Here is a 15364-nt window from a genome sequence, read left to right on the forward strand (position 1 = left end):
TGTGTGTAAAGTTAGTGTGTTGTGTGTAAAGTTAGTGTGTTGTGTGTAAAGTTAGTGTGTTGTGTGTAAAGTTAATGTGTTGTGTGTAAAGTTAGTGTGTTGTGTATAAAGTTAATGTGTTGTGTTGTGACCATTCTGGGCCACCGTAAATTTCTGCTGGTTAATTAAGTAAAATAAATATCTGAAATCACAATTTTACATGTATTTTATTTGTGAAAAGACATCTATTTAAATGTGTCTTGCAGATTCTGCAGCACCACATAAACCTAAAAAATGAATAATCTTAGAATGTAAGAAAGAAAATGTTTTGTTCACAGTAATATTTTATGAACAGATGAAAATTGTTTCTTTTAACTGTCGCTTTCCAATAAAACAAATGACACACTGTGTGTAGTTAGTTTGTTCTAATAGGAGAACAAAAAAAAATCATTTGTTTTTGAAAATGAATCAAACTTTGCTGAAAAAACAAAGACAGAGGTCTGCAACCTGAGGCTCTGGAGCCACTTTGTCCTTTCACTTAAGAAGCTTTGAAGAAAAGCACAAAATACTTGAATAAATAATTTATTTGTTAGTTAAGTTTTGTCATTTATTTTTAGATCTTTAAACTGGGGAGATCTTATATTATTAAAAAACATCCAAATATTTTTTATAACGGCTGACTTTAACACTAAATCAAGAGCTTTACCACTCCTCTAAAAGGCAAACATGTCAGATAACGAATAAAATAGATGATAAAAGGTTTGATTTATTATCAGGCTGGTTTATTATTAGAACAAGTTTAACCTCATTTTCTTATTTTCTGTCAGTTCAGACAAAGTTCTTGACGCTTAAATGCAAACCTGCAGCAGCAGCAGCTTATTTGACACATTTTACTTTGAAAGGACCTTGTATGTGCAGCTGTAAACGTTATATACTAGTGATATCACACTGGTGTAATTCAATCATTGTTAAAGCTACATCTTATTAAAAAAAATCATTTATGGCCACAAATAAATGAGACAAAATAAGACAAATATCTATTTTTCTTGACAGTAAAGGGGGGCTCTCGCTGGGTTTGGGTCTTTCAGCGCTGAAGGCTGCAGACTCTGACCCTGTGCTGGAACGTCTAACCCATAATGGAGTTTAAACCCCTTCAAGAAGTAAACTGCTTCTTTGATATGTGTGTTCAGACTAGTCACCACTATAGTGTATGTGCTCACACAAACACGGTGTGATCTGCAGATCATCTCTGCAGCTTTTCATAATGTCTGATGTCTGTGTGTGTGTGTGGGGGGGGGGGCATAGCCAGAAAGGGGGGGGGGGGGGGGCAGCTGATGCATGGATGAATCACACTGATGCAGAGGTACAAAATAACAAAAAACAGAAGAGCAGAAGCTCGGAGGTCAAAGGCCGTTCATGCAGCAGCACCCAAGGAGCTGACATCTTTGTGTTTGTGCTTCAACAAGCAGCTTGTTTGTCTGCACTTCCTGTTAGGTGTGTGTGAGCGACACAGACAGACGGGACGCCGCGTGACGCAAAAGGGAACCCAGCTCATAATCAGTTACTGATGCACTCGGTGACAATCAGGGAACAGACAGAGGGACGGAAGAAAAGAAAAAGAAGAAGAAGAAAAAAAAGACAGCTCCATGCGTGGTGCAGTAGCTCCATCTGTCCACAGGAGGAGCCCTTTAGCTGTGTGTGAACATGCCAGCAGAAACTCCACTGCTGTTCTTTTCATGATAAAAAAAACAAAAACAAAAGCTGCCGGTTCAGGCAAAACATGAGGCAGATCTCATCTGTCAGAGATGCTAACGATGCTTTCAGGGGGGGCCACACCTCACAGGTGAGCTTTGGGAGCTCAGTCTGCTTAACGCTCAAAAGCTGAGCATCAGGCCACCCCGCCTGCAGGATATCTGGAGGAGGCGGGGGCAGTCCTGGGATGCCCGCACAGAGTCGCTCTTCATCATCCTCAAGGAGGAAATATGTGTGCAATAAAAGAAACTCGGGATGGCTCATTCTGAAAATGTCAAGCTGATTGGCCGGCAGCCACGGCGCCGAAAACCCGACTGCGGCGAGGTTATATAAAAACAATGTCAGTCTGAGTGAAGGCCGGAGGGGGGCAGAGACTCTGACCTCTGCGGCTGAGCGGAGGAGGACGCTTTTACCTTCCAGGATGTAAATGCACTCCTTGTTGGGGGGGTAGGTGTTGGGGTAGTTGGGCGACATGAACACGCCGCCGTTGATGTTGCGCACCCAAGTCCCACAGTCGTTCTGGTTTTGGGTCTGGGCGCCATGATTGCTCTGAGATTCTACAGGGAGCAGAGAGAGAAAAGGGTCGCGGATCGATGAGGTGGATGATGGGAAGGCAACTTTTTCAGAAAAAGAAGAGCAAGAAAAAGGGTCGACAGAGAAGCTCACCTTTAGTCCTCTGCGCCAGAGCGAAGGCCTCTTCCACGAGAAAGAAGAGGATCCACGCTGCCAGACGGAGACATCGCACATTAGTCTCAGCTGACACAATCATGCATTCATATCTATGTGATCATCAGCAGCAGAATGAAATCATTTAACAGCTCGGGATGAGTTCGTGCATCGATCCCACCGTGCTTTGATGAATAGCAAGTAAAGTCTGGATCAATAGAGTTTCCCTGTGAGTGAACCGGTGCATTTAGAGAAGGAGTGCTGAGATGATGGGGCAGCAGGGAGGGGCTGTCTTCAGGAATCCATGGACGTACACTACGTTGGCAGAGTTGATTTACCTGAAGAATTGGCTGACATTTTGCTTTCTTCCTGACATTTTTGGATCATTTAGATCTCCCTCTCTGCATCACTGCCAGCATTTGACTCCTCAGCTTGATTAATGTGACAAATAGTTGCCACTTTATATGACTGATCCTCTGCAAAACTGCAACTCTGCTCACAAGCACAAACGATTGCTGCAAAGTTGTGTAAACTAATTTCCGATTTACAACACAAAAAAGGGGGGAACTGGGAGATCCTCGCCCTCCCAAGGAGCAAATAAACCCAATTAAACTGCAAGTGATTGGGGTTAAAGAGGCCATGTGCAACGCTAACCAGAACACAAAAAAAAAAAAACAGCGTTTCTCATGAAAACGCATGCTTGAAGATAAATACTGCTACACCAATGAGTGTGCACGTTAACACCCCCCCCCCCCCCCCCCCCCCCAGGCTGCAGCATCCTCATTAACTCTATCTCCATTATCTTGCAAAGATGTGTCGGAGGTGGAAGCACCAACTCATTATGAACACAGACCACCCAAACTCGAGGTGCTGCACAGAGCTCCCATTACGGCTTTAACTCACACGAAATGACAGAATCGATCGTTTTAAGCAGCAGCCTAAAGCAATGCATGCATCATAGAAGAATAAAATGTGGTTCTTAGGTATTCCTTTAACAAAATCTTCATCCAAGGGGCTGAAAACCACAAATGTGGTTAAATATTGCCTGTTTTGGGAGATTTCTTATAACAGTCTTGACCATTTATACATAAAGATGCAGTTTTATCAATGCCAGAGCACTCTGGAAGCCGTGGGAGGTGAATGCAAACAGTTTGTGCGAGAAAAAGAAATAAGCAGGTTATCTAATGAAGAATCAGCTCGTCTGTGTGCAGATTTTTTTTCAGCAGTGAGAGCTGAGATGTTTTTTTATTTTAAAGTTTTGTTTAAAGAACATCAGGGGAAATTACCGCAGGTTCAGTCCTGCTATTCTAGGTCATGTCACTTCAGTTTTCCATCACTTCTCACTTTGCTTTGCGAAATAAGTTAGAGCAGAATGAAAGGCTGCTGCAGGCTCCAAAAACAACAAACCAAAGTAGGTGTTTTATGTCAGAGGAGCAGTTTTACCCTCAGCAAACAGTGAGAGGCTTCAGCATGGCGGACTCCTGACGCACAACAGGTTTGCTCCATGGATCCGTGCAGCCAGATCCTTCAGCCAACCAGCTGCAGCCTCAGCACTAGTCTGGATTCACCAAGCATGACTGTTCCTCAGAGATCCACCCACTGCAGCTTCTGCGCACAGGAGAGGAGCTCAGCCCGGTCAGGCTCATCCAGACCTGATGCTCTCTGCCCTGCAGTCAGACTGAGCCCGCCTCTTGTCCAGTCTGCATGACCTCTCTGAGAACAGCACCAGCTTATCTGCCAGCAGAAATCTGCCCCATCACCCCGTGAAACCAAGTTTGGCTCCTGCATCAGCTGGGTTTCGTGAAACCATCAAACGTCTGCAGAGCTGGGGTTCAACCATCAGGAAGAACCCATGTACTCGCTTAAAATCACGGTGCGCGCCTCAGGTGGAGATGCCGCGATGCAGCAACTCAGTGGCGCGTGCAACACACCTGACCACAGGTAGTGTCCACCAGGAGCGCATAGAAACGCGCCCGCAGCTGCGCCTTTTGCGCAGCGGCTCCTCAGACTGAGCTGCACAGGATCGGCGCTGGCGCTTCCCGCGGAGCTCCCGAGCAAACGGAAGCCCGTTTGACCTTTGCAGCCTGCGCGGATCGCGGTCCGCTTCGCGCTCCGGGCTGGAACGCCTCTAGACGCGGTCTGATCCGATGAAACGGTTCGGCACCGGAATGCCAGACAAGCTAAACTCTTTAATTGGTTTAAATTCCAACCATGCATTCAGTGGCTGTTGGTTGGTGTGGTTTGATGGATCCACAGGCAGCTGAAGCACGAGCCCGGATGTCGATGAGGACAATGAAGCCAGCAGATGTTAGTTTTGTTGAAATAAAAGATCTAAGCACCTTGTTCTGTGTAAATTAAATCAATAATGTGAATTATTTTAGGATTGTTTGGAAATCCCCCCAAAATGATGCGTAACAGTAAAGGTATTTATCAGGATGAGGTGCCCATGACGCGCCGCGCTCAACCTCCAGCTGCTGATTCAACCCACCTCTGAGCATCTCCTCTCTTGGTGTGATTCCAAAGCGCCTTTTCTAAAAATTCACGCGTATTCTGTCCATTCTCTGGGGTTTCCACGAAGCTCCTCACAAAATCCAACTTTCTGCAGACATCTGTAAATCCATTACGCGGAACTGCGCTCCTGGGATCCGCCAGCAACAAGCTCCGCTGTCAGGCGGCGGTGCCGCTGCGGTTGGACGCTGTTGCGCGCCTCTCAGCCGGGCATCTTCACCGAGAAAGCCGGAGCACGCTCCGACCGACACGAAAGGGATGGACTGGCGCGTCTGGAGAGGCGGGCGGGATGTCCAGGAGCAGCAGCGGGAGCGGGAACAGTGTGCGCGCGCCGTCCGCATGAAGTGAGAGCCGCTCCTGGAGGAGGCGCGCTCAAACCTCTGCTGCTGCTCACATCAAACAGTGGACTGTCCCCAACGCCAGCGAGGCAGGCGGAAGATGAGAGCTTTTTCCGGTTAAGTTTTTCAAAATTAATTAGTAAATGCCTGCAGAAATAATAAAAGAACAGTCATTTATTTACTCTAAAAGCTTTTGCTAAAAATCTATAAAGGCGAAAATGTTTCAAAAACATTGTTGTGCACATGAAAATCAGATCAGAGATCCTGCCATTATTGGATTATTTAAAAAGATAAATACATTAAAAAAAACACCTGCTCACTTATAAAAGAACAAAAACAACCCTGCATTTATTTTTTAAAAGTATTTTTCCCCGTTTCCGGTACTTCACGCAGCTCCTCCCGCGCGCTCTGCCTCCGCCACAGCTTCAGTCCTCCTCTCATTATGGCGCGGGGAAGGTTTACTCTCTCCATGCATTATTTAGCAGGCTGGTTCTTGCAGTGGGGTGCCGGGCCCACAGGGACACTCAAAGAGGCCCCCAGGGGTCCTTTGGGGAAATTAACGGCTATTTAACCCAAACTGCTGCTTCCATTTTGAAGACGATGGTGGCTCCAGCACAAGATATGTCTATTTCTATGGTTTCCTTTTGAAGTCCAAACAATTAGAAACAAAATGGAATAAATGCAGAACACAGCGATGGGAAAAACTTCATATGGATCAGTTTGTTTGAGAAGAAAGCAGGAAGAAGCAGCTTCAGCTGGAGAACCTTTATTATCAACTTCAGCTCGTAAACACGTTCATTTGCAGGCAACAAAAGACATAAATTACAGACTCCCACAGTTTTCCATTTAGTTAAAAAGTGCAAACAGCTCATCTGCGTAAAATAAACCCACAGAATCTCATTTAAAAGACAGAAGAGGTGAAACGTGCAGCTGGAGTGAAGGGAGTCTTTCAGCAGGACAAACAGACTTCCGTGTTGAATGCAGAACCTGGAGCAATCAAGTGAGGAAACGATGAGCCGACCTGCGCATCATTTCTGCTCACCGCACCGCCAGAAAACGGTTTAGACATTTTTTTCTCCGCTCGTCCAGGATGATTCTGATCAGTTTAGTTTGACTCAGGGAAATGAGCGGATTCAAGCTTTGCATACAGACTCACAGCAGAGGGGTTTCCAGTGACGTGTTAACAGGTCTGTGTCGTTAGGAAGAAAAGATTCTTCTATTTAATCTGGGGAGGGATCTCCTGGAGGGTTTGTTGCAGCTTCTGTACTTCTAACAATGGAATGAATAAATCAAAGGGAAGATAAAAGATTTCACATCGGACTGGAATAAAAATAAAAAGAAAGAAAGGTTTTGGAGTAATCCTGTTTTGGCCCTTGAGATGAGTCTGTGGAGGCGCGTGACGGGCGGCTGGATGGGTGGCAGGTGGAGCAGGGGGGGACGGAGACGACCTCCTTCACATGGCGTCAAAATGGAAGCGGTGGGCCTCCTGCCTCTTCTCCCGGTCATCCGCTTTCTGGGGAGGAGAGACACGACCAGTCGTGAATTTAAGACGCCGTCACGCCATCAAACAGGTAAAAGACGACAGTACAATAAAACAGGAAGAAATTCACAGAACTGCTGTTGCAGAAATGTCGCACAAACTCTAACATCTGGGCAAAAACCCTCCAGGCCTTTGTGTCGAGTAACTGTCGCTCAAACCCCTCAGGAGCGTCAAATTCCGAATGTATACATTTATTTTTGACTTCTGACAGTTTAATAAGGTCTTTAGCAAAGTATTCTCCCAGTTCTCACTTCTAAACCGCTGGAGATAAAATTGAGAACTGTTCCAGGTGATTTTGAACATTTAACGTTTTATTTTTAAAATGGTTTTTACTGAAACTTCAGTGACAGAAAAGCGTGATTTGTAAGTATATTTATGTATAAATAAATATTGTTTCCTCTGTAACAGAGCAAAAAGATTCAACACCTCGATAGCTTTGTGACAAAACTTGGGTTTTCATATTTTTTATAATATTTAGATGGTAGTGCATCATGCATCTAAAAGAATAACATTATTCAATTAAAGCTACAAGTAGCATTTAGCGGGCCCGAGCACGTGCCACCGCCTGGCACGAGCGACCGCCCCGTGAGCAACGCCCTGCTCGAGCCATTCTCGTCGTTTTTTCTTGTCCATTCTGGAGCTCCAAGCTAATGTTAATATGACAGCAGCCTGTGGGGGGGGGGGGGGGGGGGGGGGCGGGACTATAATCTGTTGCCTTAAAGGACAAAGACTTTTGCATATAGCATGAAAAAAATTCTTAAATCTAAGCCTCGTTTAGACCTCCTCATTTTCTCATCAAGTAGAAGAAGGTTTTTATCAGATTAAGAAACAAGCAATGATGATAATTGCTATCACTGTCCCTAAGGATGAGAACAATAGAACTCATTCAATTTTCACTACAATGTCTAGATGAGTGTCAGCTATGTCTGATAACTTGGCCAATTAGCTGGACCGGGATCTTGAAAAGTGCAGGTGGTTTAACGTCCAGTGTGATGAGTCTGTGGACGGCAACAGTACAGCATAGCTTTTGGTTTCCACAAGAGAAGAATTCCTGACACATCTGCCCTAACAGACAACTACAAGAGGAGTTGAAATGTATAACACGGTGAAGGAGTTTTTGTGCAGAAAAAGGTACCATTAGAAAAGCTGGTAGCCATACCTGCAGACGGGGCTCCTGCTATGATTGACCGACAAACAGGTTTCATCACTCACTGTAAAGCTGACCAAGACTTTCCAAAATGTCTGCATTACTGCTGCTTCTTTCACCAGTAGGCCTTATGAGCAGAAGTGATTGGCTCTGGACATATAATGACTCCTATTGTGAAAATCATAAAAAACCTCAGCTGCAAAGCAAAACAGAACAGGATTTTTAAGGTGCTATTGGTGGAGATATCTGCTGAATATGGTGAATCTGAACTTGTATTCTTGACTGACATTACTGGAAAACTAAACCACTTGATCTGCGAGCTGCAAGACATTGGTAAAACTATATTTTTTTATTGACCAGCCTGCCTGAGCCAGTGTTTTTCTTGTGGGGATCTTTTCTGCCAGGGCTTGCCAGCTTGGTCAGTGGATGTTGCTGCAGTTGTCTCCCTTGCTGGGACAGCTGGAGTTAAACACAGCAGCTCACGGCTCTGAAGTGGACCCCGTTGCTGTCCCAGTCTGGATGGGCACTGTGGTGATGTTCCAATGTTCAGGCTGGCTCCTGGTATGAAGAGATTCCCAAGTACCATTTCCTAACCGCAGAGCCAAGGATGTGTTTACATGTTTAGGTCAAAAATGTGATGAACAGCTTCATGTTGTCTATTGATGTAAGTTTAAACCTAAACATGTTTCCCTGTTACTAATCCAGTTGATATGGTTCTCCATCTGTGTCTAGGTGATAGAAAAGCATTTTTTTATATTTAGAGCTCCAAGCAAACAAACAGTTGTCTATATAAGAGCTTTTACAATTGTGGACTTTTAGCAGGTCTCTGAATACATGTGACCAATGTATGGTGGATTTTCACAGACTTTGTGTAAAACTGAAGGTGACAGAGACTTTGGAGAAGTGGCTACATTGCTCTGGACTTCTTTGTTTCATCCACAGAAGAGTAAAATATGTGATTGATTTTGAAAAGCTGCTGAAAAATGTATCTTTTTAAAATTGCAATTTCTAATTTGGGTTTTACATTTTGTGTTCCATTTTTTGTGATTGTATTAGAAAGATTTGTTATTTATTTGGTGTTTAAAGGTGGTACATAATGTATATACACAATCTTCTTAGAGACATTTGCTATATGTTGTGTTTGTTGTCGTTGTAGTTTAATTTCTTTGGATGTATTGAAAGGAAATGAAAAGAAGTTGCAGCATTGATTAAAAAAGCATAAAAGAGACATTTACTGTCTGATGTTACATCTGTAGGAGTGTACTGAGACTGGGTTTTGTTTTGGAGCACATTCATATATTTTGTTTGTAAAAAAAAAAAAAAGATAAAATATAAAGTTAATTGTATTTTGGATGAATAAAAAAGCAATGATTAGTGCTAAGGATGTATAAAAGACAAACAAAACAAAGGAAATTGCTGTATTTTAGTGTTGAACTAGGCTTTCTAACTGTTCTACTTTCTGTCTGCCACTCGTGGCTAATTTACATGTGAGCACACAGCCGGGGGGGGGGGGGGGGGGGGGGGGGGGGCTAACTCCACTCCTGCAGCAGGGGAGACTGATGAAAAGCTTGAGGATGTAAGATTGAATAAATAAAATCCTAGAGTTGACCAGTTCATTTTATAAATGTACATATTTTTTTATTTTGGTGATGATAAACTAAACAGATGTTATGATAAAAATATTTGCTTGAGTCAAAATGTCCAAAAATTTGCTTTCAGCACAATAGGGTGATTAAGGTGGTTAAATGTTTCTCGTACGTATAGTGCTGCTTTTCAAACGTGGAGCTTTGTAAGACGCATCTAATTCTGAAATCTCAGCTTCCTGAGACAAACGGCTGATTTCCTATGAAGCTTGATTATATGATCATGCTTCATGATCATTTATGAACATATATAGCTCGTCCAAAATTGTCATATCCATGGGTTCAGAATTGAAGTTTCATCAAATCTATTTAATTTCAGTGAGATCAGACAAGGAATGTGAACGTGAGAGCAACATTTGTGCATGGCGAGATACCCAACTTCGCCGCTCTGTCACGACCACACCCCCGCGTTGAAAGATTTGTTTTTCATCAGAGTAAACTTCAATGGTTTTTCAACAGGTGGACGTCATTTTGAGGTGTGTTTGCTCATCCTACTTGGAGCAGTGATGCTCCAAGTAAAACATGTCATTTCCTGTTGCCAACAGGTGGCGCTACACCTGTTTCGGATTTTTCCACTGCAGATGTGTTCAAAGTCAGACTACAATCATGCACAACAAATTTGGATCAGATTAGATTATTTATGGCTGAGTAATGGCCATTTTTCTTTTCATGGCGTGATTTCGAAACGACCTCAAATTTTGACGCGCCGCCACGGTCACAAACAACCGTAAAAACTTAAAAGCTTCGCAATTTAAGATCGGACATGTGTTTAGTTTACAAAACCAAAGTTTGGAGTCATTGTTCAAAAATCTCTAGGAGGAGTTCGTTCTAGAACGAGGCCTGCAAAGGACCAAAATAGAGCAAAAATGACATATTGACATCAATATAGCAGACTTCCTGTGCGACTGACAGCTTGGTCCCAAGAGACTTTTTTGTAGGTTTCCATCTGATGAACATGTCCTGTAAATATCAAGCTTGTATGTTAAAGAACATGGCGGGGCTCTCAAAAACAAACATGGTAGGTGGCGCTATTGAGCCGTTTTTTGTTCACCCATGCAAGTGCTGTGTATCTAAGTTGGAGATATGTAAGACGCCTCTCATTCTGAAATCTCAGCCTCGTGATACAAACGGCTGATTTTTTATGAATTTTTAATTATCTGACTGCAACGCAATCAACCACTTCCTGTTTGGTGGTGGCTTGCGCAGGCACCGTCAGGTGTACACCCATGAAACTTTAGACGATGAGAGAAGACCCTTATGAGTATCTCCTGTTGTAATTTTATGAATGTCGGACAAAGCACAGAGAAAAGATAGGTCAGAATGTGACATAAAATGTATTTGTCAATATCTAGGTGGCGCTATGGAGGTCGTCCAAGATTGTCATATCCATTGGTTCAGAATGGAAGCCTCATCACCTCTATTGAATTTCAGTGAGATTGGACAAGGAATGTGCACGTGAGAGCAACTTTTGTGTGCATGGCGAGACGCCCAACTTCGCCGCTCTGTCACGACCACACCCCCGCATTGAAAGTTATGGCTTTTTATCAGAGTAAACATCAATGGCTTTTCAACAGGTGGACATCATTTTGAGGTGTGTCGGCTCATCCTACTTGGAGCAGTGATGCTCCAAGTAAAACATGTCATTTCCTTTTACCAGCAGGTGGCGCTATACCTATTCCAGATTCTTCCACTGCAGATGTGTTCAAAGTCAGACTACAATCATGCATATCAACTTTGGATAATATTGGATTTTGCATGGCTGAGTAATGGCCATTTTTCTTTTCATGGCGTGTTTTCAAAATGACCTCCATTTTCGACGCGCCGCCACGGTCACAAACAACCGTAAAAACGTAAAAGCTTCGCAATTTAACATCGGACATGTGTTTAGTTTACAAAACCAAAGTTTGGAGTCATTATTCACAAATCTCTAGGAGGAGTTCGCTCTAGAGTGAGGCCTGCAAATGTCCAAAATGAAGCAAAAATGACATATTGACCTCAATATATCAGACTTCCTGTGCGAGTGACAGGTGGGTCCTTTCAGACTTTTTTGTAGGTCTCCATCTGAAGAACATGCCCTGTAAAAATCAAGCTTGTACGTTAAAGCGTATGCGGGGCGTCGGGACAAAAGTCACTGTAGGTGGCGCTATCAAGCCGTTTTTCTGCGCCCATGCCAATCTCCTATAAAATACGAAATTTTTCGCGACTCCTGATGTGTGTGCCAAATTTGGTGAGTTTTGGGGTATGTTAAAGGCCTCAAAAAGGCGACTCTTCCGGTAGAATAATAATAATAATAATAATAATAATAATAAACATTCGAATTACAATAGGGTCCTTGCACTCCGTGCTCGGGCCCTAATAAAATCCAGCTTTATTTTAGGGTTTTTATTGTCAAGGATGTTAAAATGTGGTTTCTTTGTCGTCTGCACAGCGACAGAGAAGCTGAAAGTGACGCCAAATCTTTCTTCCAATAAAGTTTCGAAAATGTCTTAAATAATAGTTAATAATTTAATTACCTCTTTATCAAAAACTATGTATAAACAATGTAATTTAGTTCAAAAACCCTTAATATTAAATCAGAATGCTTTAACACAAAACTTCAATTAAAGATTCTTTTTTGTTAGTCTTATTTATTAACAAATGAACACAAATTTACTTGAACGAAAGCTTTTTTTGCATATATTTCAGACTTGGTGTTGATTTTTTAGTGTATTTAGATCAAATATGGAGAAGCCTGACTTGGAAGCAGGAAGCTGACGCCTCCCTCATCGTCCTGTTCAGGTCAGAGTGCAAACGGCTCGTCTTTCCCTCTGGAAGAAACCTGGATGTTTAGCTGAATGCTAACATTCCTGATGGTTTGACATTTAGAGACATGCTGGAGACGAGCTTCATCACACGTGGATAAGCAGCTTCACTTTGTCATTCCATTAGTTTTGCCTGCAGGAATGTTAAAAAAAAGGATATTTCTTGATTTGTTCTCCTTTGAATTTGTGTTTTCAGCAATTTTTTGTTTGTCACTTCCTTTGATTTAATTCTGTTCTTTGGTTTGCTGGATAGACATTCGCTCTGCAGTGAACCGCACCAGAGTTCACTTGTGATCGTTTACACCTGCCAAATCACTAAAAAAAGTGCTCTGGACCAAACAGTGCAGTGTGAAAGCACCTTCAGTTAGACGCTTAGTTAAAGACAACCTGTGGAGGCGGGTGTGAAACTGTCAAAGGTAATAACACATGAAAATATCATAAAAATGAGAGAATTTGGAGAAAATGCTTTTGAACCTGTCTGGAAAAACTTGTAAACCCCTCTCGGTTCTGATGCGACCAAAATGAGAGTTAAACCTCAAAGCGCGGCGACCGACTGAACCGGACGGTTAATGTGGATGTCATCTTTGGTAAATCCTGGGTTTGGTGCCTGTGAGAGCTTCACATTTGAGCTCCCAGCCACTGTCCGTCATGTTTTTCAACAGAATGGCCTCAGCGGGGAGTCTGTTCACGGCCAAAGGGAACATTTTCAGTCACCAAAAATGCCTGAGAGTGTGAAAAGTGCCCAAAGAAAGACTTGAAAACGTGGGATTCTGCTCCTGCATTTGCAGCTCAGGCACATGGAGCTGCTTTTCTAATTCATTTCTAATGAAGATATTATATGCAGCCAGATACCAAACATATATATATATATATATATATATATGTGAGGCCAAAGTGCTCACCACCACAGCACTGGGACGCTTTCTTTCATGAACCCAAAAGAGAAAAGCAGTTAGACAACAACAGTTGCTTTGTATCTACTTTATTTCTAATAATTCAGAGATTATAGATCAGACATGAAAATATTTAACGGCAGTTGTAAAGGACGTTGATTCTGGTGATGTCCCAGCGGGACATGCCATTCCTCTGGCCGATGGGGACATTGGGATTGGGGATGGGGGTGATGGAATCTCGCCCATAGGCAATGGAGAAGGCATCTTTTCCATAGTGCATGATGGAGGAGTAGTCATAGGGGGTGTTCAGGTTGTTGGTATCCTGCTTGTTAAAATTGTAGGCACTCGCTGGGATGATGTTCTCCCAGTTGATCCGGACGTAGCTGTCTCGGTCACTCCTGGTCTGTTCATGCTGGAAGCCCAGAGCGTGGTTGAGCTCGTGTTGGATGATGCCGCTGTACATGCATCCTCCCCTGTTGATAGACAGCTCCTGTAGTCCTCCCTTCCTGCCCAGCTCAGAGTAGCATCCAGTTTTGCTCACAACGCTAATGAAGTCGTACTCGTTGGTGCGTCGGACAAAGCGGATGCATGTTTTGCCGTTAAAAGCCCTCATGGCGCCTTCGATGGTGGCCACTTCTCCTCCAGAGTACTCAGAGCTAATGACGTAAGGAATTACCACTAAACCGTTGGAGGCTTTCTTCCAGAAACAGCTGCTGCTCCAGCATTTCATGGCATTCCTGTTTGTAGGAGCCACCAGGTCTCCTTCTAGCAAGAGCTGGTCAGTGTTATTGTTGCTGGTGAGGATCCTGGTAGTGATGTCTACAAAATCATCTTCATCACCTTCTTCATGGCCTTCTTCATTTTGGATGGGCAGCGCCTGAGCGATGCCGAGCAGGAGCAGTAAAAGCAGGCAGGTGGAGGGAGCCAGATTCATTTTGGATGTGGAGGGTTGAGAACTGACTCCTCAAAACTTGATGTCTGCCTCAGTTCAGTTCAGCCTCTTTATACTCACCTGTGGAGGTGTGTCTGCAGCAAGATTATGGGTGGGGGTCCAAACTGTTTGTCCGAAGTAAACCTCAGAAGGGAGGCTCCACAGACAAACCTACTTTACCAATATTGTTTATTGTACTTACTTAGTTGTCTGGTAAACACAAAGATGAGTTTTTATTTTTATTTTTGGTAAAACGTGTCACAATTTGTCATAAAATGTAATACAGTGATCCCTCGCTATAACGCGGTGTACTTTTCACGGTTTCGCCACTTCACGGATTTGCATCGTGCATTGTGTTCTGCATTCTGATTGGCTAAAAAGTCACTCCGCTTCTCTACCTGTGTGTCAATAACTTTGCAGTTTAATATGTACACGTACGTAAATCAGCTTGCCAAATTAACAACACGTACGTGCAGATCATCTTGCAATTTTGAGTTTCTCTAAAACCCATAGAAAAAAGAGCGACAAATACTGTCTATCACTATGTTCTTCTCCCGAACAAACACAGCTGCACCGCGGGCTTCAGAAGAAGAAAACACTGCAGAGCAGAGTCAGGATGCTGCGGCTCAGTCTGAAGAGCAGTGAAATACACATGAGTAACTATTTGTCCGACTGTACTTTGTATTTTTTTCAAAATCATTTTAAAGTTTCTCCCGTTTAATCCAATTACTCGGGTCGCGGTGGGCGGGGCTAATCTCGGCAATTTGAAGCCTTCTGTTCACATTGATGATTAAAATTATTATTTGACAGTACAGTACAGAAGTTATTTGTTGAAAACATTTTTTCTAAAGTACTTTGATTTGTGAAACAAATACTTAAGCCCGTAAAATGGTTTGTTCTTTCTCTTTTCAATGTTTAATAGAGTATTTAATTGTATAATAATTGTAAAAAAATTAAAGGTTTCTACTTCACGGATTTTGCCTATCATGGGTTCTTTTTGGAACGTATCCCCCGCGAAAAACAAGGGTTTACTGTACATCATTGAATCGGTTAGTTCAAAAGGGGCCCAAGTCCACAATTTTTCAAAATAGAGATATTATATGTTCTATGGTCTTCAAGGGAAAAGCTATCTGATTAGGTGCAAAAAAGTCCCAAGTCCGTTGTAA

The 15364-nt window shown here is 43.0% G+C and overlaps 3 protein-coding genes across 3 annotated transcripts in view; all 3 read right to left on the reverse strand.

Annotated features, from left to right (window-relative positions):
• Positions 1–5685, reverse strand: part of neto2a (neuropilin (NRP) and tolloid (TLL)-like 2a) — a 29396-nt gene extending 23711 nt beyond the window's left edge. Inside the window, exons 1-3 of the mRNA XM_004067530.5 lie at positions 4886–5685; positions 2398–2454; positions 2145–2288 (exon numbers count right to left, since the gene is read on the reverse strand). Coding sequence (XP_004067578.2) covers positions 2145–2288; positions 2398–2454; positions 4886–4895 — 211 coding nt within the window. The 5' untranslated portion in view covers positions 4896–5685. The remainder of the gene's footprint in view (positions 1–2144; positions 2289–2397; positions 2455–4885) is intronic.
• Positions 5686–5993: 308 nt separating this feature from the next.
• The window catches only part of itfg1 (integrin alpha FG-GAP repeat containing 1), a 159142-nt gene continuing 149771 nt past the window's right edge, over positions 5994–15364 (reverse strand). The window contains exon 18 of the mRNA XM_023953696.2: positions 5994–6756. Coding sequence (XP_023809464.1) covers positions 6697–6756 — 60 coding nt within the window. The 3' untranslated portion in view covers positions 5994–6696. The remainder of the gene's footprint in view (positions 6757–15364) is intronic.
• On the reverse strand, positions 13341–14294 carry LOC105358676 (high choriolytic enzyme 1). The gene has a single exon (XM_011494334.4). It carries the CDS (start codon positions 14199–14201, stop codon positions 13401–13403), a length of 801 nt encoding a protein of 266 aa, XP_011492636.2. The 5' UTR covers positions 14202–14294; the 3' UTR covers positions 13341–13400.

The sequence above is a fragment of the Oryzias latipes genome, chromosome 3 (assembly GCF_053564925.1).
Source record: "Oryzias latipes strain Hd-rR chromosome 3, Olatipes_Hd-rR_3.1".
Lineage (NCBI taxonomy): Eukaryota > Metazoa > Chordata > Actinopteri > Beloniformes > Adrianichthyidae > Oryzias > Oryzias latipes.

Coding starts and splice junctions, on each gene's coding strand:
- LOC105358676 (XM_011494334.4), bottom strand. CDS start 14,201: ATGAATCTGGCTCCCTCCACCTGCCTGCTTTTACTGCTCCTGCTCGGC.